This window comes from Copidosoma floridanum, unplaced genomic scaffold, assembly GCF_036245765.1.
Source record: "Copidosoma floridanum isolate Cflo_tuat_1 unplaced genomic scaffold, Cflo_Japanese_pri ptg000030l, whole genome shotgun sequence".
Taxonomy (NCBI): Eukaryota; Metazoa; Arthropoda; class Insecta; order Hymenoptera; family Encyrtidae; genus Copidosoma; species Copidosoma floridanum.
The window spans coordinates 8,084,703-8,104,272 of record NW_028321907.1 but is presented as its reverse complement, the minus strand read 5'-3'; the positions used below and the strand labels follow the sequence as shown (position 1 = coordinate 8,104,272).

The window sequence follows — 19,570 nt, the reverse complement described above, 5'->3', positions numbered from 1 at the left end:
GGCTGGTTTATAATTGACTAAATGGCTCTAATCCTGAATGCTCTGATTGAGAATTTTAGGAGCCACTTTTGGCCAAAAAATAAAGACCGCTAGATGGCGCTGATCCAAATAACTGTTGCTATTTACAGCAAAGTCACTTTGATAATTACAAACCAGCCGCAACTAATCTCACAGATAGATAATAAAAAGTTGACGTAGTTTGTGCTGTTTGCGGCAAGTTTACAATCTATTTTTTTACTAAAAAGTCGACCTCTAAAAATAGAGATATTCATATGGTTTAATAAAATCGACCATATGGCATTACTTAGTAGTAATTTCTTTAATTACTACACATAACTTCACGTACATCTTACACCGTGCTCTCTTTACCAGAATGATAAAATCAGAGGCTGTAAAGTTACGTAGGTCGTGGTGGTAACGCCGCTTGGGGTGTTTTCCGCAATCGTCGTCACCAGCAAGTAATTTAAATTTGCGCTTTGCGCTCTATACGTTACCGTCAGGTCAGTAAGTCAACAAATAATATATTCCGTATGAAAGTCGAGAAAAAAGTGAAGATTTCATCGCTGTTGACTGTCGTCTGCTATTTTTACTGGCCAGATTACGGAACAGAGCGCCAGTTAATTCAAGGTAGTTGACTTATCGACCTGATGGTAGCGTAGAGCGCAACCTTCAATTACTTGCTGGTATGACGATTGCGGAAAACACCCCCTGCCGTACTGACGCATACCACGGTACATGATCGGTACTATCGGTTCCGTCTATCTCTCTACTCATCTGGCAACCGGCGTGCATTGTGCATATAACAACCTTCCAGGAAAATAGATAAAGAAGAAGACAGAGAGTCGATGCCGCTTTCCACGGCAATTCATATCTACAAGTTATAACTATAGTTCATGGCAAATTCTGTGCGTGAGTGCGTATTGTTATTTGATTTGGTTTGGAGTACTTAAGCCATCATAAAAATCAACATAAACGTATATGTTAATCGCAGTGTGTAAATGTGTATCTGAAATTCCGAATTATATCGTCAAAACGAAGCTTATCATAATAAACTCCCAAGCATCGTCGCATCGGTTCAGCTTAATAGTTCGCACCCTCTCGATTTCGGATTTGTATTAAGCTCAAACTACTTATGGAGCAAGAGATGGACAAGTCAAGCGCGGCCGGCGCCGACGACGAGGAAGCCGAGCGCAAACTCTTGGCCGACACGTCGGACGAAGAGGAGCCAGACGACGACGAGGTCCTCCCGTCTTACGATGATGGCGGACACGTGCCCTCGAGCGCCGGCAAATCTGCCAATGCTATGGAGAAGGTGGAAGGTGACGAAGAAGAAGATGACGAGGACAGTGATTCGGACGATGACGAGGACGACGACGAGGAGGCGAAAGTTCAATCTTACCAAAATGACCAAGACGAGGACGATGATGACGACGATGATGAGGACGACGATGACGACGAGGAAGGGAACGAGGACGAGGATGAGGCGGAGGTAAAAGTTTACGAGTCAACCGTCACGGCCCAGCCCTACAACTACGACGCGCACAAGCTGCTCATCAACAAGCTCCACTCCATGGGCGAGCTCGAGCGGCTCAGGGCTGCTAGGGAGAACATGAGCTCCACCTTCCCCCTCACCTCTGACATCTGGTTAGCCTGGATCAAGGATGAGATTAAGCTGTCCATCACTTCGGAGCAGAAGCTTATTGTATTGGAGCTCTGCGAGAGAGCTGTCCAGGATTACCTCTGTGAGTAACAGAATACATTTCAAATTTTACTTGCTAGCTTTTGCACAAAGTTATTAATTGATATCAATGTCTGTTAGTTTTGATTTTGTGCTTCTGTAACGAGTAAAATTAACAATCACTTGATAATTCTCCATTTATTTGTAGCTGTGGAAGTGTGGCTGGAATATTTGCAATTTAGTACCGGACTTGGTACTGACAAAGAGACCACTGAAAAGATTAGAAACCTGTTTGAGAAAGCATTAACTGCAGCTGGACTGCATGTTATGAAAGGAGCTCTGATCTGGGATGCATTTAGAGAATTTGAAAACTTCCTTCTTCTCATGGTAATGTTGTTCAAGACATTTTTTTCAAATTATATTTCAAGTACTTGGTCTTTTTAATGTTATTGCTGATACAATAAACTTTTTCTAGATTGATTCAGATGGTCCGGAAAAAATGGATGAGGTAAATCGCATAGGTAAGCTTTATCGACGTCAGTTGTCTTGCCCGCTCTATGGTATGGAAAAGACGTTTGAAGAATATGGTATATGGAGAAGCACGGAGGGCACTGATTGTGCAGAGGATGAAAAAATTATCAAGAGCAACTATGAAAAAGCCTCCATGCAACTTAATGCTCGGTTGCCATTTGAATTGAAATTAGAGTCATCTGAAACTAAAGAAGAACAGTTAGATGCATTTAAAATGTATCTGACTTATGAGAAAGAACATGGTGATCCTGCAAGAGTTACAGTGCTTTATGAAAGAGCTGTTGCAGAATTGAGTTTGGAACCTACTTTGTGGATAGATTATGTGGAATACTTGGAAACTACTTTGAAATTAGATGACATTATAGAGAAGGTTTACATCAGAGCGGTCAGAAATGTTCCATGGTGTAGTAAAATTTGGCAAAAGTGGATTAGATTTTACGAAAAGAGCAACAAGCCTGTTGTGGAAACACAAAAATTAATCGAAAGCGCACTGCAAATGGAATGTTTTTCTGCTCCTGAAGAGTACAAAACCCTCTGGATGACATATTTGGAATATTTGCGTCGTAGAATCGACAAGTCAGAAGATGAAAAGAAGCAGATTGAAATTTTAAGAAACTCGTTTGACAAAGCTTGTGAATTTTTGGCGCGATTTGGTCTCCAAGGGGATCCTAGTTGCGAAATTTTACAGTTTTGGGCTAGGATTGAGGCACTTTATGCAAGTGACATGGAAAAAGCTCGAAATTTGTGGTCAGACATCATGTCTCAGGGCCATTCTGAAGCAGCTGCCAGTTGGCTGGAATACATCTCGTTAGAAAGGTAAAATTATATTTGAACATTTTGTAAACCGTGTAATGTAATGAATTTCATTAAAGGAAAAATAAAAATTTCAGGTGTTATGGTGATACTAAACACTTGCGTAAGCTTTTCCAAAAAGCTTTGGGATCCGTCAAAGATTGGCCGGAAATTATATCAAACGCTTGGATCAACTTTGAGCGGGATGAAGGAACACTAGAACAGATGGAAGTTTGTGAAACAAAGACCAAGGAGCGATTAGAAAGAGTTGCGGAAGAGAGACTAAAATTGCAACAGCGTTCGATGACACAAGAAGACGCATCCACGAGTAGAAAAGCAGGAAAGAGAAAATTGGATGACAGTGGAAAATGGAAAAACCTTGGATCTACAGCAAAAACAGCAAAGATGGACAGATCTAATAAAGAAAGTGCAAGGCCATCAAATTTCACAGAAAAAGGAAAAATTTCACCCGAAAAAGTAACAAGTACTACTGTAAAACCGAAAATAGCACCACCTCCTGGTTTTGAGGAACGTAATCGAGAAAGAAAAGAAGAAGAGTCACAAAATATGCCAGAAGTTGATGACAAAATTTCCGTATTCATTAGTAATTTAGATTTCACAGCAAATGAAGAAGACATTCGAGAAATTTTCAAACCAGTTGGTCCCATTACCTTATTTAAATTAGCTAAAAATTTCAAAGGACAGAGCAAAGGATTTGGTTACGTACAATTCAGCAGTCCTGTAAGTCTTTTTTTACTCACAATTGGTGAAATTTTACAATCTCGTCAAAGTTACATTGAACACTTCCATTATTACAGGAAGAGGTAGAAGAAGCTCTAAAATTGGACAGAGCACGTATTGATGGCAGACCTATGTTTATTTCAAGGTGTGATCCTAACAAGACATCAAGAAATCCAGTTTTCAAATACAACGTTGCTTTGGAAAAAAACAAAATCTTCGTCAGAGGTACGAAAATTATTTTACGTAAAAGTACTGATGAATTAATTTTTATGAGATTTCAAGATTCTTTATTCGAAAAACGTAGACCGTACAATTAAATAAATTCTTAGTATTGCATTAACTAATTTTGAAAAAATTCATTGGACGAAAAAAAATTAAATGTATAATAAAAATTTCTTTACTTACAGGGCTACCTCAATCCGTGACAAAGGAGGATTTGATAGAAATTTTCAAGGTTCACGGTGAATTAAAGGACGTACGTATAGTAACATACCGCAACGGCAATTCAAAGGGTATTGCTTACATAGACTTTGAAGACGAAAGCAGTGTAGCTAAAGCTGTAGTAGCGACCGACGGAATGCAGATAGAGGATAGGGTAATAAGCGTAGCTATAAGTCAACCACCGCCGCGAAGGTATGTGCCAAATAGCAGTGATGAGCCATACGCACCGACCAGATCGCTTGGCGGCACTACGTCGAAAAGAACAACTTTCGGCAATCCCAAAACGATCTTGTCACTTGTACCTAGAACTGTCACACAGAAACTAGCTGCAAGTAGTAATAATGAGAGCGATAAAGTAACTGGCAACGGGGCTGGAAATGGAGTTACTACTCAGCCAATGAGTAATGCAGATTTCAGAAATATGCTGCTGAAAAAGTAATATTCGAGTTTATTTATAGGCTTTGCTAACGAAAAGCACAAAGATAATTCATAAGTTTAAATCTTCAAAAATCTATATTGTCTCCTTTTAATGTGCAGCATGAATGTATGGCACAACTATATCCACGCAAGATAAATGCATGCTGAATCTCTGGAAAACAAAGTTGTCATTGGAGCTCAAAACAGCTTTCTCCGTACACTGCGTTCTGCACATGCTATACAAAAATAATTGATTCCTTGAACATTCTTATACCAAGTTGCATGGATATAGTTAGAGTCTACAGTGTATTTTACATTTACTTGGAATTCTACAAGTATGAAGTAAAGTAAAAAAAATGAGACAAAGAGATTTTTTAAGATTTGAAATTGATAGATTAATAAAACACAAAAGATAAATTCACCGACATTAAAGTAAGATTTACTAAAGTATAGGATATATTCTACATGAGTAATAAAGTTTGTATTTATGTACATATGGATGAGATGATCGGCTTGAAGCATTACACCAATCCAACGCTACAATCTAAGATTACGTGAGTGATTCATGTAAAATTATATAAACAAAGCATAAGAAATAAAGCAACTTTTGCTATAAAATAAATACGTTTTTAATAATAGTAATAATAATGTCCATCGCAAAAATATGTTTATACGTATATATACATGTATAGGTCGATACGAATTGCTACAAGTAATTCCACAAATCTCCTTGACTTTTGCAACCAAAATTACTATTAAAAAAAAAAAAAAAAAAAAAAAAATTCCAATCATAACAAGCATAACTCGCTCTCTGCCATCTAATGAATCATCGCTTCACTCTTATAGGACAGCACAACAAGAATCCCAGAAATCGTTCCTGAACAACCGCAGCTCGCAACTAGATCTGCATCTGCTGTTTCTTGTGTCGGGGTGGAGCGACAGGCGGCACCGTCTCATGCTGTTGTTGCTCGGAGCGTCTCGCCAACAACCTGCTCGCCATGAGCCACTGCTTGGCTCGGCCGGCGTGGTAGTAATACGCGTAAAGCAATGCCATGACTGCCATGACAACCAGGAGACACGTACCGGCGATGATGACGTGGTACATCCAGAAGGGCGTGCTGATTTCGGGCGCGTGATCGCTCGACTCCGTGGACGTGGGCGAACTCGGGCTTCTCGGTGTCGTTGGCCTCGTTGGTCTCTTCGTCGGTCGGGGCCGTGGCGGCAGGGTCGCTTCCTCGTCACCTATGGCTATGTCCGCACAAGCTCGGAACTCCTCCTGGGGTCCGCAGCCCACTGCGCCTGTAAAGTCCATCAAATTTCACTTTCATCTGACTTTGGTTTACCTTGACTTTGGTCACTAGTGATTTTCCAGCTGTACGACTACGTACATATAAGAATTACTCAACCCGAATTGCCAAACGAATAATGCAACGTTATTGCTTATGAAATAAAAATGATGCAATTTGGGTGGCGGACACTTTTCGATATCATGTAATATATACTTTCCCTCGCGCTTTGGACGCTCGTTGAATTTCAATCGATATAGCCAAACGCTAAATATACCAATCGCGCAATAATGAAGACGATTGAAAAAAGGAAGGGAAGAAGAAAAAAAAACCAACGTCCCACCGATTCCGTTGCCACAGTCTCCCCAATTGTTTCCAGCCACATAGCGCCACTGAAAGACGCACTGGCTGCAAGTTAGGGCATCCGGCAGCTTGTAGTAGGCCTCGAAGATTCGGTTGCCCTCGCCTGGATAGTAGCGAGCGGTGCCATTTTCCCCAATGAGCACGTGCTTGTCCAGGCAATCTTGGGTGACCTCCTGGTTGTGGTAGGTCATGGGACAGGTGCGGAACTCAAAGTAGCCGTGGTGATTGGCGGTCAGCTCGATCCGCACCGGTATCACCGAGCCAGTCTTGTACCGGCGCACTATCACGCCGTTTCCGTACGTGCCGCCCGCTTCGTGTGCTCGTGGCTGTAAATTAAATCGTTTTTCTTTTTCACCCAACTTTTGGATTAAGATAATGTTTATTAAATAAGGTATACACGTTTATACCAATTTTGCATAAATTGTATACTGAGGGAAAAAACAGTTTAAAACATTGTCTTACGGGAATTGGGTGGATCGTACTTTATTCGTCATCCCCTCAAATTATCGTATCCTACTTATCGTTAATAGCATAGTTGTTACTAAGTATTATACATAAGCATTGTCATATGGAATCGTGAGAGCCGCTTTTTGTAAAAAAAAAAGTAAGAAAGAAAAAGATGACGTAAGGAAAAAACGCATGTGCTGTGGAACAAGTCATGCATGGGAAGGCGTGTCCTTGTGCCTTAAAAAGAGAAAAAAAATGTATTCATTTACATCCTTTGGTCAGATTTACCTTCGAAAAACTCTACCTGCATTTTTACAAATTTCGAATAATTGTTGATTAAATTCGTACGTCTCAAATCGTGCTACTTTAAAAAACGTCCTTTACCTTTTTTTTTGTTGGAAAAAACAAAAAACAAAAAAAAAAATGTTTAGAGTACCTAACATCACGTATATTTTGTTATCGATTACATCCATTTCATCAAAATGTATTCACGAGCGAGGAATGTGGTGATTCACGTTCGCGATGAATCAAACCTCGCCAACCAGACCGGAATTGTTATCGGGAATCTTCAGCGCACGTTTGAACTTTGGGCGTAATATACGCCCATCCGATTGCTCCTTTAGATTTTCAAACGATGAAAACTCGATTGTCAGAGCACAAGGAATCGTCACGTCGGTCAAATTAATATTTTCCCACGAGACTCACTCGACAATAAATTATAAGTTGGAGCGAACATATAAATTTACATGGGACTCGTACGCGTCCGCGATGATTCAGCTAATTTTATTCAAATTAAAAAAAAGAGCTTGAATAATTTCTCGTAGTCGAGAAAATACAGACGAAGAACGAGTATGTGTTTCTATGTACCAATGAGAAACAATGAGACTGCACAAAGAAAAAATTACGTATTACTATAATATCACCATTGTGAGTTAGCTAGAAAACATAACTCTCAGTTTTGGCCCTAAATAGTAAACTTGAAGAAAAAAAAAAAAAAAAAAAAAGCACCCTTACCGTTTTCAAGTCCCAGGCGTCGCCGCAGATGCCGCACTTGCCATCGTTCCGCTGCCATTGGCGTGAAAAGCCACCGCAGTAGGATTCATGGTCGTTGTAGTCGTGCGGCGTGTCGAAGCCGTACCTCCACATCGAGGCCCGGGACGGTGGCTCGATGAGCCGCCCATGGGCCGAGACCTCGGACACGAGGAAGCTGCCGATCGCCACGCAGACGCTCGCCAGTAGGTACTTCCGCCGGGTGGCTTCCTGTAACGCGACGTGATGGGCATCCCTCCGTTATATTTATTTGTCTGTTTGTTTGTTAATTAAGTATGATCTTGGATTGGTGCTCGTATGAGATCGAGCTGTCGGTATCTAAGGCCATTTTTTTCCGATTTGAGGTCACGACGCGGCCGCGGTGGACGAGTTGATTGTCAGTTGATTGAGCGACGATGCACAGACAATGATTATTTACATTTAGGGTATAATTATTATTTTATAATTTTAAGGCTTCCGAGTGATTTTGATACAGTACAAGGTAGCGAATCTAAAAAATAACAAATTTTCAGAAAGTGTCACATGGTGAGGTTAAAGCTCGAGTGGTATCGTTAAATGTTCAGTTTTTAATTAATTTTAATGATTTTTTAGTGTCACCCTTTAAATTTTGCCTTATGTGAAACTATCTTTCAATACATTTAGATATTAATTTTTTTTTTAAAGACAATTTGTTGTTTCAAGTACTGAAGTTTCAAAAATCAACAAAGTTTTTAACTGAGACAAAAAATAAACAAATGTCTCCAAGTTTCTCTTGAGAACGATTTTTCACTTTCGCAAAATTATTCGATTTAAATTCGATTTAAAGGATTACCATCTCAAATCGTATCAACTTACGAATTTTCCACCAAAAGTAAACAGCGATTTAAAAAAAAAATCTATCGATCAGTGGATAAAATAAAATTTCTCCAGAAACGCGTGACGGTTCGTGTAGAAAATTGATCGCAACGACTTGGACCGCATTTTATTCGCGACGAGGCGAACTGTATTTCATTTGAGCGGCTGCCGGTTGTCCTATTGTGCATTGTTGAAAAACTGAGGCAATTGTTTTGAAATCAAATTCGTTCTATTGTGCAGAACATGCCGCACTACTTTAAATTCAAATTCGCTGGTCGAGTCGGCAAACTCTTACAAATGAAAACAAATGCTCCAACGGTAAAAAATTATTCAATCTTATTAAAAAACCGAAAAAAAAAATTATTTGCAATAATCAAAGGATAAATGAAAAGGTAGTTCATCACGTGCACCAATTACGTTTAGCCACGATTTCGAAATTTTCTATTGAATTAAACATTCATAGTTTTGAAAATAAAAACACACATTCGGCCAATTGAACAAAAAAATGCCAACAAAGAAAACACACTCCTTAATTCGGCGTATGTACCTAACAACGCGTTGCAAGCTTGCAAGCGCAAAGCACACCACCAGCTTCTTAACTGTAGAAAAAAAAATGAGGAAAGAAAGCGCAGCCTTGGACTTTCAAGCCAAACGCCGTTTCGTTTGTAATCAAGATTGGCAAAAGGAGAAAAAAAAGTATTCTAAGCCACGTTCAGCCAAATAGGTCGGAAAAGGAAGCGCCGCTAACGCTCTAAAAAGTCCCGCGGCATCTTCGCCTCATGCAAGTTTAAGTGCACAAAAGGTACGTGCAATGTATGATACACCTTTACGTGCAACACAAAAAAAAAAGAAAGAAAAAAAAAAAGATAGGCACGTGTGCGCGAATGCCAGGCTCGCTCGTTGAATAATGCACGAAGCAAAATATACTGGGCCGGCATTAATTACTCGAGGCGCGACTTAACGTTGAACATGTTGAGGCAAAGGCCTTTTATACAAGTGTATATATATATATATATACACACACGTGCACGCGATACAAAGATAAGAAGAGGCTGCGAGCACCGGTATAGTGCTCTACATAGGAAGCAAACAGCCCGCGGCTACGTACCACAATGGACCGCTATTAGTAGAGTGGCACCAGCTCTTTTACTTGCACCCTTTCCGCGATTTTTGACGGCAAGTTTTTTCGTGCTTTACGCGAGTATACATGTACGGGGGTGCGGTGCAAGTACATCTCTTACCATCCGCTACGGTGTTGTAAGTAAATACCCTTTTCTCTTCGGACACTACCCGCCTAAGCACTACCTATACAACGAGTACGTCAATGGAGACGTTCTCATAGTTTTAGTCGTCTCCGACGGCTCACAGGGGTTTCCTCAATTTTACGATACGTATACGCAACGGTTGTATGACTTGGCTTTTTTGTACGTGTCACCACAGCAATTAAAAAATACATCTGTCTTGATATTCTCTGCTATCATGGTTTTATTTTAGAAAAATAATAGAAAAACTCGGAATAACTTGCAAAAATACGTAATTGTAGAAACTCGTACATATTGAGCGATGTTTTAGGTTCATCAGTTGTATTTTTTTTGACATATTCGTCATTTATCAGATCATGTTGAACCTTTGTCAAATGTTATACGATTGGGAAAAGTATTGTAACATTTTTTTCTATTTTTACAAAGATTTTATTCAGGTTATCATTATTTTCTTCTTGATCTATATACTTTCAGGAAAAAAAACAACAACAAAAAAAAACCAAACAGCTTTTATTATATGGACTCCGAATCCTAAGGCCATTTAGAACCACCGATGATGAATACTTACTTGGTTTCACGGCACTATGTTGTATACGTTGAACAATTTGTTGATTTTTCCTTTCATTGCAACTATATCTTGGACTGAATTTTTCTCATTGAGTTAATTTGACGTTTAATTACAGGAAAGTCGCACGCGTTTGGCCTCAATTTGTTATCTCAACGTTTGATCGGTGTAATAACGAGGCACCCCGTAATTAAATCATGTATGTTATAAGCTTTTACCTAAAGAAGATACTTTTTTCAAACGATATCGGCACGGTACAGTTTTTCGAAAACGTCGGACGATTTGTTTTCATTTTGTCTTTCGCGACTTGTCCGATCAATCAGATCTTTGGAGAACTCGTTCTTGGAAACAAAGAAGAAAAAAAAACCGCAAACGCAGGTAATAAGAGCGCCATCGCGAGTTTGCACGACATAAAACGACGAAATGCAAGTGGCAAGTGAAATCAAGTGAAACTGCACATTATACCCGAGATTGTATGTGTATTTGCACACCGCCCTTTTTTTTCGCGGTTCGTTTTTCCCTCTCCGACTACATGGCGACCGCATTACTCTTTACGCGCGTGTGTATATGATTATCAAGTGGCACTGATGAGCACGTAGGACACGCCCCGCGTCATGTGTATATACGATACATATGCACCGGAGTCTCGTGAATGGAAAGCAAAATCACGAGGAAAGTCAACCAAGTGAAATTGACCGGTGCGGTGTGTACTTGTGCGAGAGAGAAATTGGCTCTTTGCGTCTAGATGCATAAGTACACCGCTCGCTGGATAGGTATGTATTACCTTATTAAACGAGGACTCTCTTGAGCGTGCACTGGGTGTACGTGATGGCTCTATGATTTATGGATGTGCGATAAGATCGTGATCGATGGAGCCTTTGTGCCGCGAATCGTTTGGAAAGTTTGGGGGTTCGTTCAACAGGAAATGGATTTTTGTTGATGTTCAACCACAAAACAAACGTTGGGGAAGGTTTCGTGCAACTTTTTCTGCGGCACATTTTTTATATTCATGCTAAACTTTTCTTTTCTTTTCTTATAATACGTGTGATTTTGAAAAAGTTTTTTCCAATAACTCGTAAGAGTTTTTACCGTGTACATTCGATTTTCGGGGAAAAGAAGAATAAATTCTAAGCTATAGCTACTGACTAAATTAATAAATATTACCTTAAAACATTCAACAGAAATTAATTTGAAAAGCACAATTAATACATCACGGTAAATTAATTTTTCTTTGGTAAGTGTAATTAGAATATCACTAAAGTCAGATAAATTTTAATAAAAATAATTATAAAACACGTACCTACATCCCTTCTGTGTAATGTTTCTTATTAATTATTCAAACCTTTTTTAGCCCTAACAAGATAATATGTAAGTTTCGCACACTACCGTGTTAGGTTATTATTTTTTAATGCAAATGCATTGTCATTTTCGAAATGAACTTGGAAAAAGGTAAAAGTTGTGCAAAAGAATTGATATGTGCTGATACAAAATTTACAAAATTTTCTTAACATGCCATTTAAAATTTGTAAAAAAAAAAAGACATTAACTTCAACTCGAACGCCATTCCGCTCAAGCACGGTGGTAAAATTTATTTCTTCTACTCGGAACCCACATCGTATTAGACTCGCATGACAATTACACGTTTAATGATGGATTTTCCCTATTTTTTCTCACCAGAACAATGATATTACTTACGTGAGAAAGCGCATAAGAAATCACAGCTAAATAATAGCACACTTTGAACCATTTCCTAAAATTACGTAAAGAAAAAAGAAGAGTCTTTACCGTAATCATCGTCATCATACATGTAATGTATAATAAAATAAAAGAAAATACACGTACACAAAGCTACCTCCGTCGTCTTTGACGCCCATATCAGTTCTTCCATCGCCAGTATCAACGCGATTGCGCAACGAGCGCTTGACAAGTGAGACGCCGAATGAAAGATAAAAGAAAGAAATTCTCTCTTCACCCCTGTCATGGTGAAAATAAAAAAAAAAAAAAAAAAAAAAAAAAATCAGCACCCATCTCCGCAATCGAGTGTACCTAAGTACCGCGGGAACGTCTCGAACCGCGGAGGCGAAGGGGAAAAAAGACACTCGAGGGAGCCGATGCGCTCGAAAGTTCGCAAAGGAGAGATTTCGTCTTTGGAGAAGAAGTTTTGAGCGACCGGCTCCTCGCGGTCACCGCGGCAAAGGAAGCAGAGCTTGGAGTTAGAAAGTGCACGCGAATGAAATCGATCGACACGGTGATCCGCTCACTTATCTGTATACATATTAGTGTCTGTTGGGAGGACGATACGCTTTGTTCTTCTTTTTTTTTTTTTTTTTTTTTTTTTCTTTCCCCCTCGTTGTCATTATTTGTTCTTTCCTGTTACTTTGCATGGGCACCGAGCCATTTACCGTTCGCGCTCGACTTGACAAGCCGGAGTCGTAAAAAAAAATAATAAGGACATTGTTTGCCTTTTAAATCGACACCGCGGGACGATTACTTGCGCTGTTGGCTCGCTTTGATGCTTAGGAGGAATATATTCGATACATCGCGGAATGTGTTTTGATAATGGCTTTGTTGCATTAGATGGCTGATTTTATTCACACGTGCGAGTGAATTGGAATTGAAAATTTCATTACTGACGAGCTTAGCATGAATAATTGCCACATGCAGGTCACTTTGACATTTGTTTTAACAGGAAAACTTGTATGTGCACCAGCACTATGTGACATTTCTTAACATTGTTTTTTTTTCTCTCGAATATTCGTAAGCTTACCTAGTCTACATCATTATCAAAAGGAACATGTTCAACAGTACAATTTGAGATTCGTAATATAAAGTTATCTGTCGTAAACAAACATGGCCAATATCTCGAGTTTAGAGATATCATCACGTGACTCGTCGACTTTTAAGGAAATGATTTTTGTCATGTTTACAACTATAAGTAATATGTACACATCCATATATTTCGTATGGTAAGTTGGATTTCGTGATTACGGGTTTTTGACCGAGCGATTATCTATTTGGGTAATCTTGGAGGTTTTGAAACAGCGTTCGAGTAGAATTTTTAGCTGATGTTTTGGAAACTCCTTTTTTTTGACGCTCAGCTGATCATAAAATGTTAAAGTCTCGATACTGTTATGCCCCAAGGTACACGAAAATCGAGTTTTTTTTTAATGATTTTTCGTCGTATTTTTGATTCTGATGCTGACTTCAAGATGAAAATTGTTTTTAAAATTATTCTAAAATTATTGGATCGCTACCATTGAAAGAAACATCAAGTGGTTTCGTGCCAAACATTAGAAATCTTGAACGAAAATGTTACAAGCTGTTATTTGATAAAACATTTAAAAAAATGTAAGGTAGATCAAACACTATTGTGAAAGAGTGAAGATTTTAAATTTTTTATAAAAAAAAAAAAAAATTTCAACATGAAATCCATTTTTAAGTGATTAATCGAATAATATGACTATATTAATACTCATTGAATTTTATAACACAACAATTGAAAAGGTTCATTCGAATTCTCGTATCTATGGAAAGCACAATGGCGTAGGAAACGGAACGAAAGCTGTACGCAAAGACACGGAAGAATGAGAATACCCTCATTAACGTGGATCTTTTTAACGACACGTATAATTTCCGGATTCACGTTAGAGTTGCTTTATTAACACACAGAAATGAGAATTTAGTTCAATATTTATTAATTCAATGCACACAGAGTGGGAATCATCACACCAATTATATAAATAAATAATTAAGTCTAGCTTCAGAATGTCTCTCATGCTTTCACTGTTGAGAAATGTATAAAGAAAATTATTAGAGCTTATAAATATGATTGTCAAAAAAGAAATTAATGCGCTATAAAAATATTTTATGGCAATTCCATCACAAACTTTTTATATAATTTTACAGGGATGATTTATGAGTTATATTAATACACACTTACATTACATATATATTTAGTCCATCTAATGGATGAAGATGAGGGCGACTTGCAATTTACTTGTCGGCTCAATTATTACAGATCAGCTAATAGTTATTGACAATAATGAATGACGATATCAGATGGATAATTAGTTGTAATTATCTACATGACAGTTAAACATATTTGTGTAAAGAAAATTTTAGGGCATAAATTAAAAAGCAAAAAAATATTATAAATACATATCGTGCAGTAATTATTCTAGTTGTACATGCATGTGTTCGAGCTAAAAATTACTGTACCAGTTAACCATTTAATATTTGTTCATCAAGTATATACAAAACTGTACACATGATTACAAATTGTTCTATATCAAATTATAAAAAAAACGTTGAAACTTCCAACAAATAATGACAAAAAAAATGTTCTAATGTTGTTGTATTGAAAAAAATTTTACGAGCCCACTATTAATTAATTAATCAACTTCCTGTGAAGGACACAAACTTAGCGTGAGCTCGCAGGATCGATATCCTCTTTTCCACTCACATCCATCCCACAAGGTCCGCCTCGGCTCGAACAAAGAAAAACCCTTTGCCCAAGACATCCATTATACACACAGTACCACTCCGCGTATACAAACACACACGGGCTCCACTGCCACATTAAACTGTATCACCTCGTGGCACGGGTCAGCGACCCGAGACACCAAATCACTAATCACTACCCGTCAAAGGCTCAAAAAAAAACCTGCGTTAACTATTACGATTCTAATGGTACCACTATACCATCACTAAAAACCGGCAAAAGACAACCACATTGCCGGACTTACATGGGCCGTTAACGTTAAATCCAATATACGCGTAAGCGCACCCAACGTACTCACCTTGTGACATTGCAGCTGCCGCAGGGGCAGGGACGAGAAGCGTTGTACCATGGCGCTGGCCGGGCCTTACAGTCTTGCAGCGGCTGGCATCCGCGGCGCTATAGAGCCGAGTCGAAAGGACCCGGACCTCGGAACCGGTTGTCGAGCACTGCCGCCGCCGTAGCCGCTCTCCTTCTCGCCATAGCGGGCGGGTACTGCTCACCACCGATATCAACGTATACACACGTGTATATAGGCACGGGTTGTACGGTAAGCATATGTATAAGCAGCCACAGGCAAAGAGAGAGAGAAAGGAATATAAAGAGAGGTACCCGAGAGGGGCGTAGGAGTAGGTCATTAGAGCAAGCTCTTTGCCAAATGTGTTTGTATACGAATCTCGTGCGTGCTGTACGTGTAAGGTATACGTACAGAGAAGCAAAAGCGGAAGAATGAACGACCGATTTTTTTTTTTTTTTACATAGCGAAGAAAAGATAACGGTGAAGAGAAGGGAAGAAAAAGCATGTAGTGTGGATCCTTTGGATGAGGGCGAAATTTCGTGGTGTGCGCTTTCTGTTGAATAAAAACTTTTTCTCGTTCGAGGGAAAAGTAGCTCAGATTGTTCCAGATTTTTGAAACTTGTGCTTTCAATCAGCGACTAAAGTGGAAGCTTCGCTGAAGTTGTGAAAGTGTATTTTTCTTGGGTCGTAAAAATTTATTCACGATCTGTTGGAAAATTGAAGAAATTGTAATTTTGTACCTACAAAAATGTCTCGGGGATATTTGTGAACAAATTTCCAGACCTTGATAAGTATTGGGTAAAGAAACTTTTAGGAGCCATCCGAAAGTACATCGTATGAAATAGTCTCAAAAATCTCAAAAATAGTGAGCAGGTGAAAGGCAACACGAAATAGGAGATTATAGAGCCACAGACAGTATAGTTTGAGGACAGATTTATTTTTTGAGACAAAATAGGATTTTTGATTAATAATGAGATAATAATATACTTTTAAGTATCTCGCAAATAGTAAGAGTAACTAACCAAAATTCATGGATCGACAAAAGACAAAGTATTGAAAAAAATTTGTCATTATGGAATAAAAACTTTTTGACAGCAGAAGCTTTCACAGTCCATGTTGAAATAATTATGAGATTTTAAAGAGAAAATTGAAAGATACTACAGTTACAGAGATTATATTCATTGTACTTATTTAAGAGTATTTTACCGAAGAGCATTCAAGTTTCAAAGATAAAAATACTTGTTCTGTTACATCATAAAATAACTGAGATGTAACCATAGAAGAGCTAGGATTAAGAGGAATCTGATTGAAGAAAGATTAAGTTCCAAATGGAACACAATTTAGAAGTCTTTAGTTAACAACTTAAAAAACAATGATTTGAGTTCGAGTACGATTTGTCAGAAAATCAGAGTACCGAAAAACTCTACAAAGATAAGTACACGTAATCTATTACAAGTATCATTCAGAGTAAAATGTTGCTGTTTTTACGAAACTGTGAAGATATCTAAATTGTGTTAAATTCGAAATTTCCACTTTTCTACCTACTTAGAATTAAAAATTTGCTTTACTAAACGTAAAATTCCTCCACACAGAAATTTATAATTTATCAGAAAATGTTTAATAACTACTAACTTACCAGTCACTGCACTACTCTTCAAACATACAAAATATAAATGAAGCAGTTGGGGTTAGAACGCTGAATACGCAAATGAAGTTATGACAAGTTCAATAAAAATTTTTCAACATTTTATTTAGCATAATTGTAACAAAAACTTTAAAATACTAATGAAAGCCACTTTTGTAATGACACATGGTTTTAATACTATTCCATAAAACATTCTTATATTATTTTTTTTACGATTAGTACAGTTATAATTTTTCAATGTATAAGTCTAAATTTAGTTTTTTCGAACCGAACAATTTTTGCAAACGTTAATGTTGACTCACAAATTATAAGTTTCTCAATCTTACAGTGTCTTGGTTCAGTGTTTTGTATACATACAAATTATGTATACGAACGCTAAGTAATAACTAAATATGTTAACAATGAATGATATATTAAAATCCTTATGAGTAAAATACGTTATGGAAACTAATAAAAATTATAACTTAAATGATGTACTGAACATAGGAGAGCGTATGCATGATCATTATAAGAACTAGATGATCATTACATTTGAAGAACTGCAAGTTATGGACTTTTTAAGCAATTTTTTAATGACCATCAAAATTTAAAATCTAAACAGTTCTTTAATGTATACTGTGAGGTATTTTAGAAAATAAAAAAACAAAACTTATCAAACCAGTTATAAAAGCGAAATGTTACTTTCGATGTACTTTACCCAGTATTAATTAATTTATAATAAGAGTGAAGAGATTTTTGACAGGTATGGTAAATATTGTACGAGTTTTTTTTTTTTTTTTCTAGTTCTAAGAAAGACAGTCTTTTTTTTGTTGGCTTATAATATGATAAAAAATTCTTTAAATTACACTAAAAACTTTTTTAGACAAAACTTTTGATTCTTGGTGAGCCAAAATACAGAGGAAATAATAAGTCTAGTCAACCGAAATAAAATTTTTTTTCATAGGTTAATCCAGTGAATAATTGTCACGATGGTGTTTAAAAGTCTAATTAGCCAATTTTTGGCCAACTCAAAGGTTTATTGATAGTGAGCGGTCGGTTCAGGTACTAGATAAATAACTGGTTAAAAACCTACCTGGTTTAATGCGCTATAGAGCGTGCGCTAACAGAGTTAACGACGTCATGAGTACTCGGTAGGTATGCATTATTCTATATATATATATATATATATATATATATATATATATTTCACTATACCTCACCTATGTTACCTAATATATTTGTTATTAGACTTTGTACGCCTCTCATCCAAGTGTTGTCTAATTTCAATATTGTAAAAAAAATCATGGTCTCAAATATTTATAGAATTATTACTAGATATAGATTATGATAAAATGGGAGAACTAATTTCAATATTTTACTTGAAATTAAGGAATAAATGATACTTTGTTTAAAGATTGATAAAAAGCTTGGAGCATAACGTCTATTCGATTACGATTGTTATCTAAATAATCTGGTTTTTTTTAAGAGCACGAAATTCTGCGTCTACGACCGAAATGAAATCGTCAACTTGAAGAAATTTGATTTAAATTAAAAATTGCAAACACTTCAACAGTTAAGATTCAGCCAGTCACCGTATTTGAAATAAAATGACAGGAGGTTATAATTACCTCTGATGATTAAAGAGAAGACTAACAATTGTCGATTATTTTTCATAAAACGTATTAATAGATGTGTTGAAATAGAATTTAGAAAATAATGTAAACGTTCAAATGAAGAAAGGTCTAGCCAATCAATGAGTTTCAAATTCGAAATTTATTTTCGAAAATTAGTGTTATTACTAATTTATTAAGAAATTTGAATATTACAAATGTTATTCGAAAAATTAATTAAATTTGACTTGTAAACGCTAATATAAGTTAAGATCCAGCCAGTCACAACGTATTAAATTAAAATGATTGTTAATTTTAATACTTTAAAAACATTAAAATGAAATTTTGTAAACGAACAGGTAAGTTAAGATCCAGCCAATCATAGGGTATTAAATTAAAACAATTTAATTTTAAAACTTTAAGAATGATGAAATAATATTGCAAACTCTTAGGTAAGTTAAGATCCAGCCAGTCATGGCGTCTTAAATAAAAATAATTTGTAATTTTAAAACTTTAAAAATAATAAATTCAGATTTTGTAAACGCTTAGGTAAGTTAAGATCCAGCCAGTCATAGAATTTTGAAATGACGTATTTTGTAACCTTTCCACGTAAGTATGGACAAATTTAATAAATATATGCCCATTTCTAAAAAAATGGATATATCTTTTACAGCCAATCCCGATTGGGTTTACTCACTTTTAACATCATATACCGCAGAGAAACGGGTATTGATTGAACACTTGATGAGCTTCAATGAAGTTCAATCTTTCTTACATCCTAGGTAAAATTAGCCTAAACAATCATTTGTCTGTGTACGGGTCTGTCACAACAATACAAATGTTTATTTTAACAACTTTAGAAGTAAAACGGGCATAGCCGTAAAGAAAACCACATCTATGAACAAGCTTTGAAGTATCTATAATATGAATATAGAATAGATTTTTTAATTTATTACAAAAAATAAAACGGCAAGAAAATTAATGGTAGATAATGATATTATAATATAAAGGGTCCTGGTATTCAAGATGGTGATAAGGATTTTGATTAGTTTTCTTAGATGCCAGGATACAAAAAAAAAACGTAAAAAGAATCAGATATTATAGTTCGACTCATTCTTTCTTTACGTAGTCAT

General features: G+C 36.9%; 2 protein-coding genes across 3 annotated transcripts; one reads left to right on the top strand and one right to left on the bottom strand.

Moving 5' to 3' along the window:
* The first annotated feature begins 883 nt into the window (after positions 1–883).
* LOC106647833 (spliceosome associated factor 3, U4/U6 recycling protein) lies at positions 884–5,298 on the top strand. Of its 2 annotated transcripts, XM_089596580.1 has the most exons (7): positions 884–1,270; positions 1,382–1,742; positions 1,887–2,065; positions 2,154–3,025; positions 3,100–3,742; positions 3,820–3,967; positions 4,150–5,298. In XM_089596580.1, the coding sequence occupies exons 1-7, from the start codon at positions 1,133–1,135 to the stop codon at positions 4,620–4,622; spliced, it is 2,814 nt and encodes a 937-aa protein (XP_089452706.1). In that variant the 5' UTR covers positions 884–1,132; the 3' UTR covers positions 4,623–5,298. The 2 variants fall into 2 exon arrangements, with proteins under 2 accessions (XP_089452706.1, XP_014219873.2); XM_014364387.2 differs by having other exon boundaries at positions 884–1,742; positions 4,150–5,297.
* On the bottom strand, positions 5,196–15,394 carry LOC106647842 (uncharacterized). The gene is made up of 4 exons (XM_014364399.2): positions 15,207–15,394; positions 7,711–7,956; positions 6,230–6,575; positions 5,196–5,899 (listed from the first exon to the last, which is right to left on the bottom strand). The coding sequence occupies exons 1-4, from the start codon at positions 15,255–15,257 to the stop codon at positions 5,499–5,501; spliced, it is 1,044 nt and encodes a 347-aa protein (XP_014219885.1). The 5' UTR covers positions 15,258–15,394; the 3' UTR covers positions 5,196–5,498.
* Between the last annotated feature and the right edge of the window lie 4,176 nt (positions 15,395–19,570).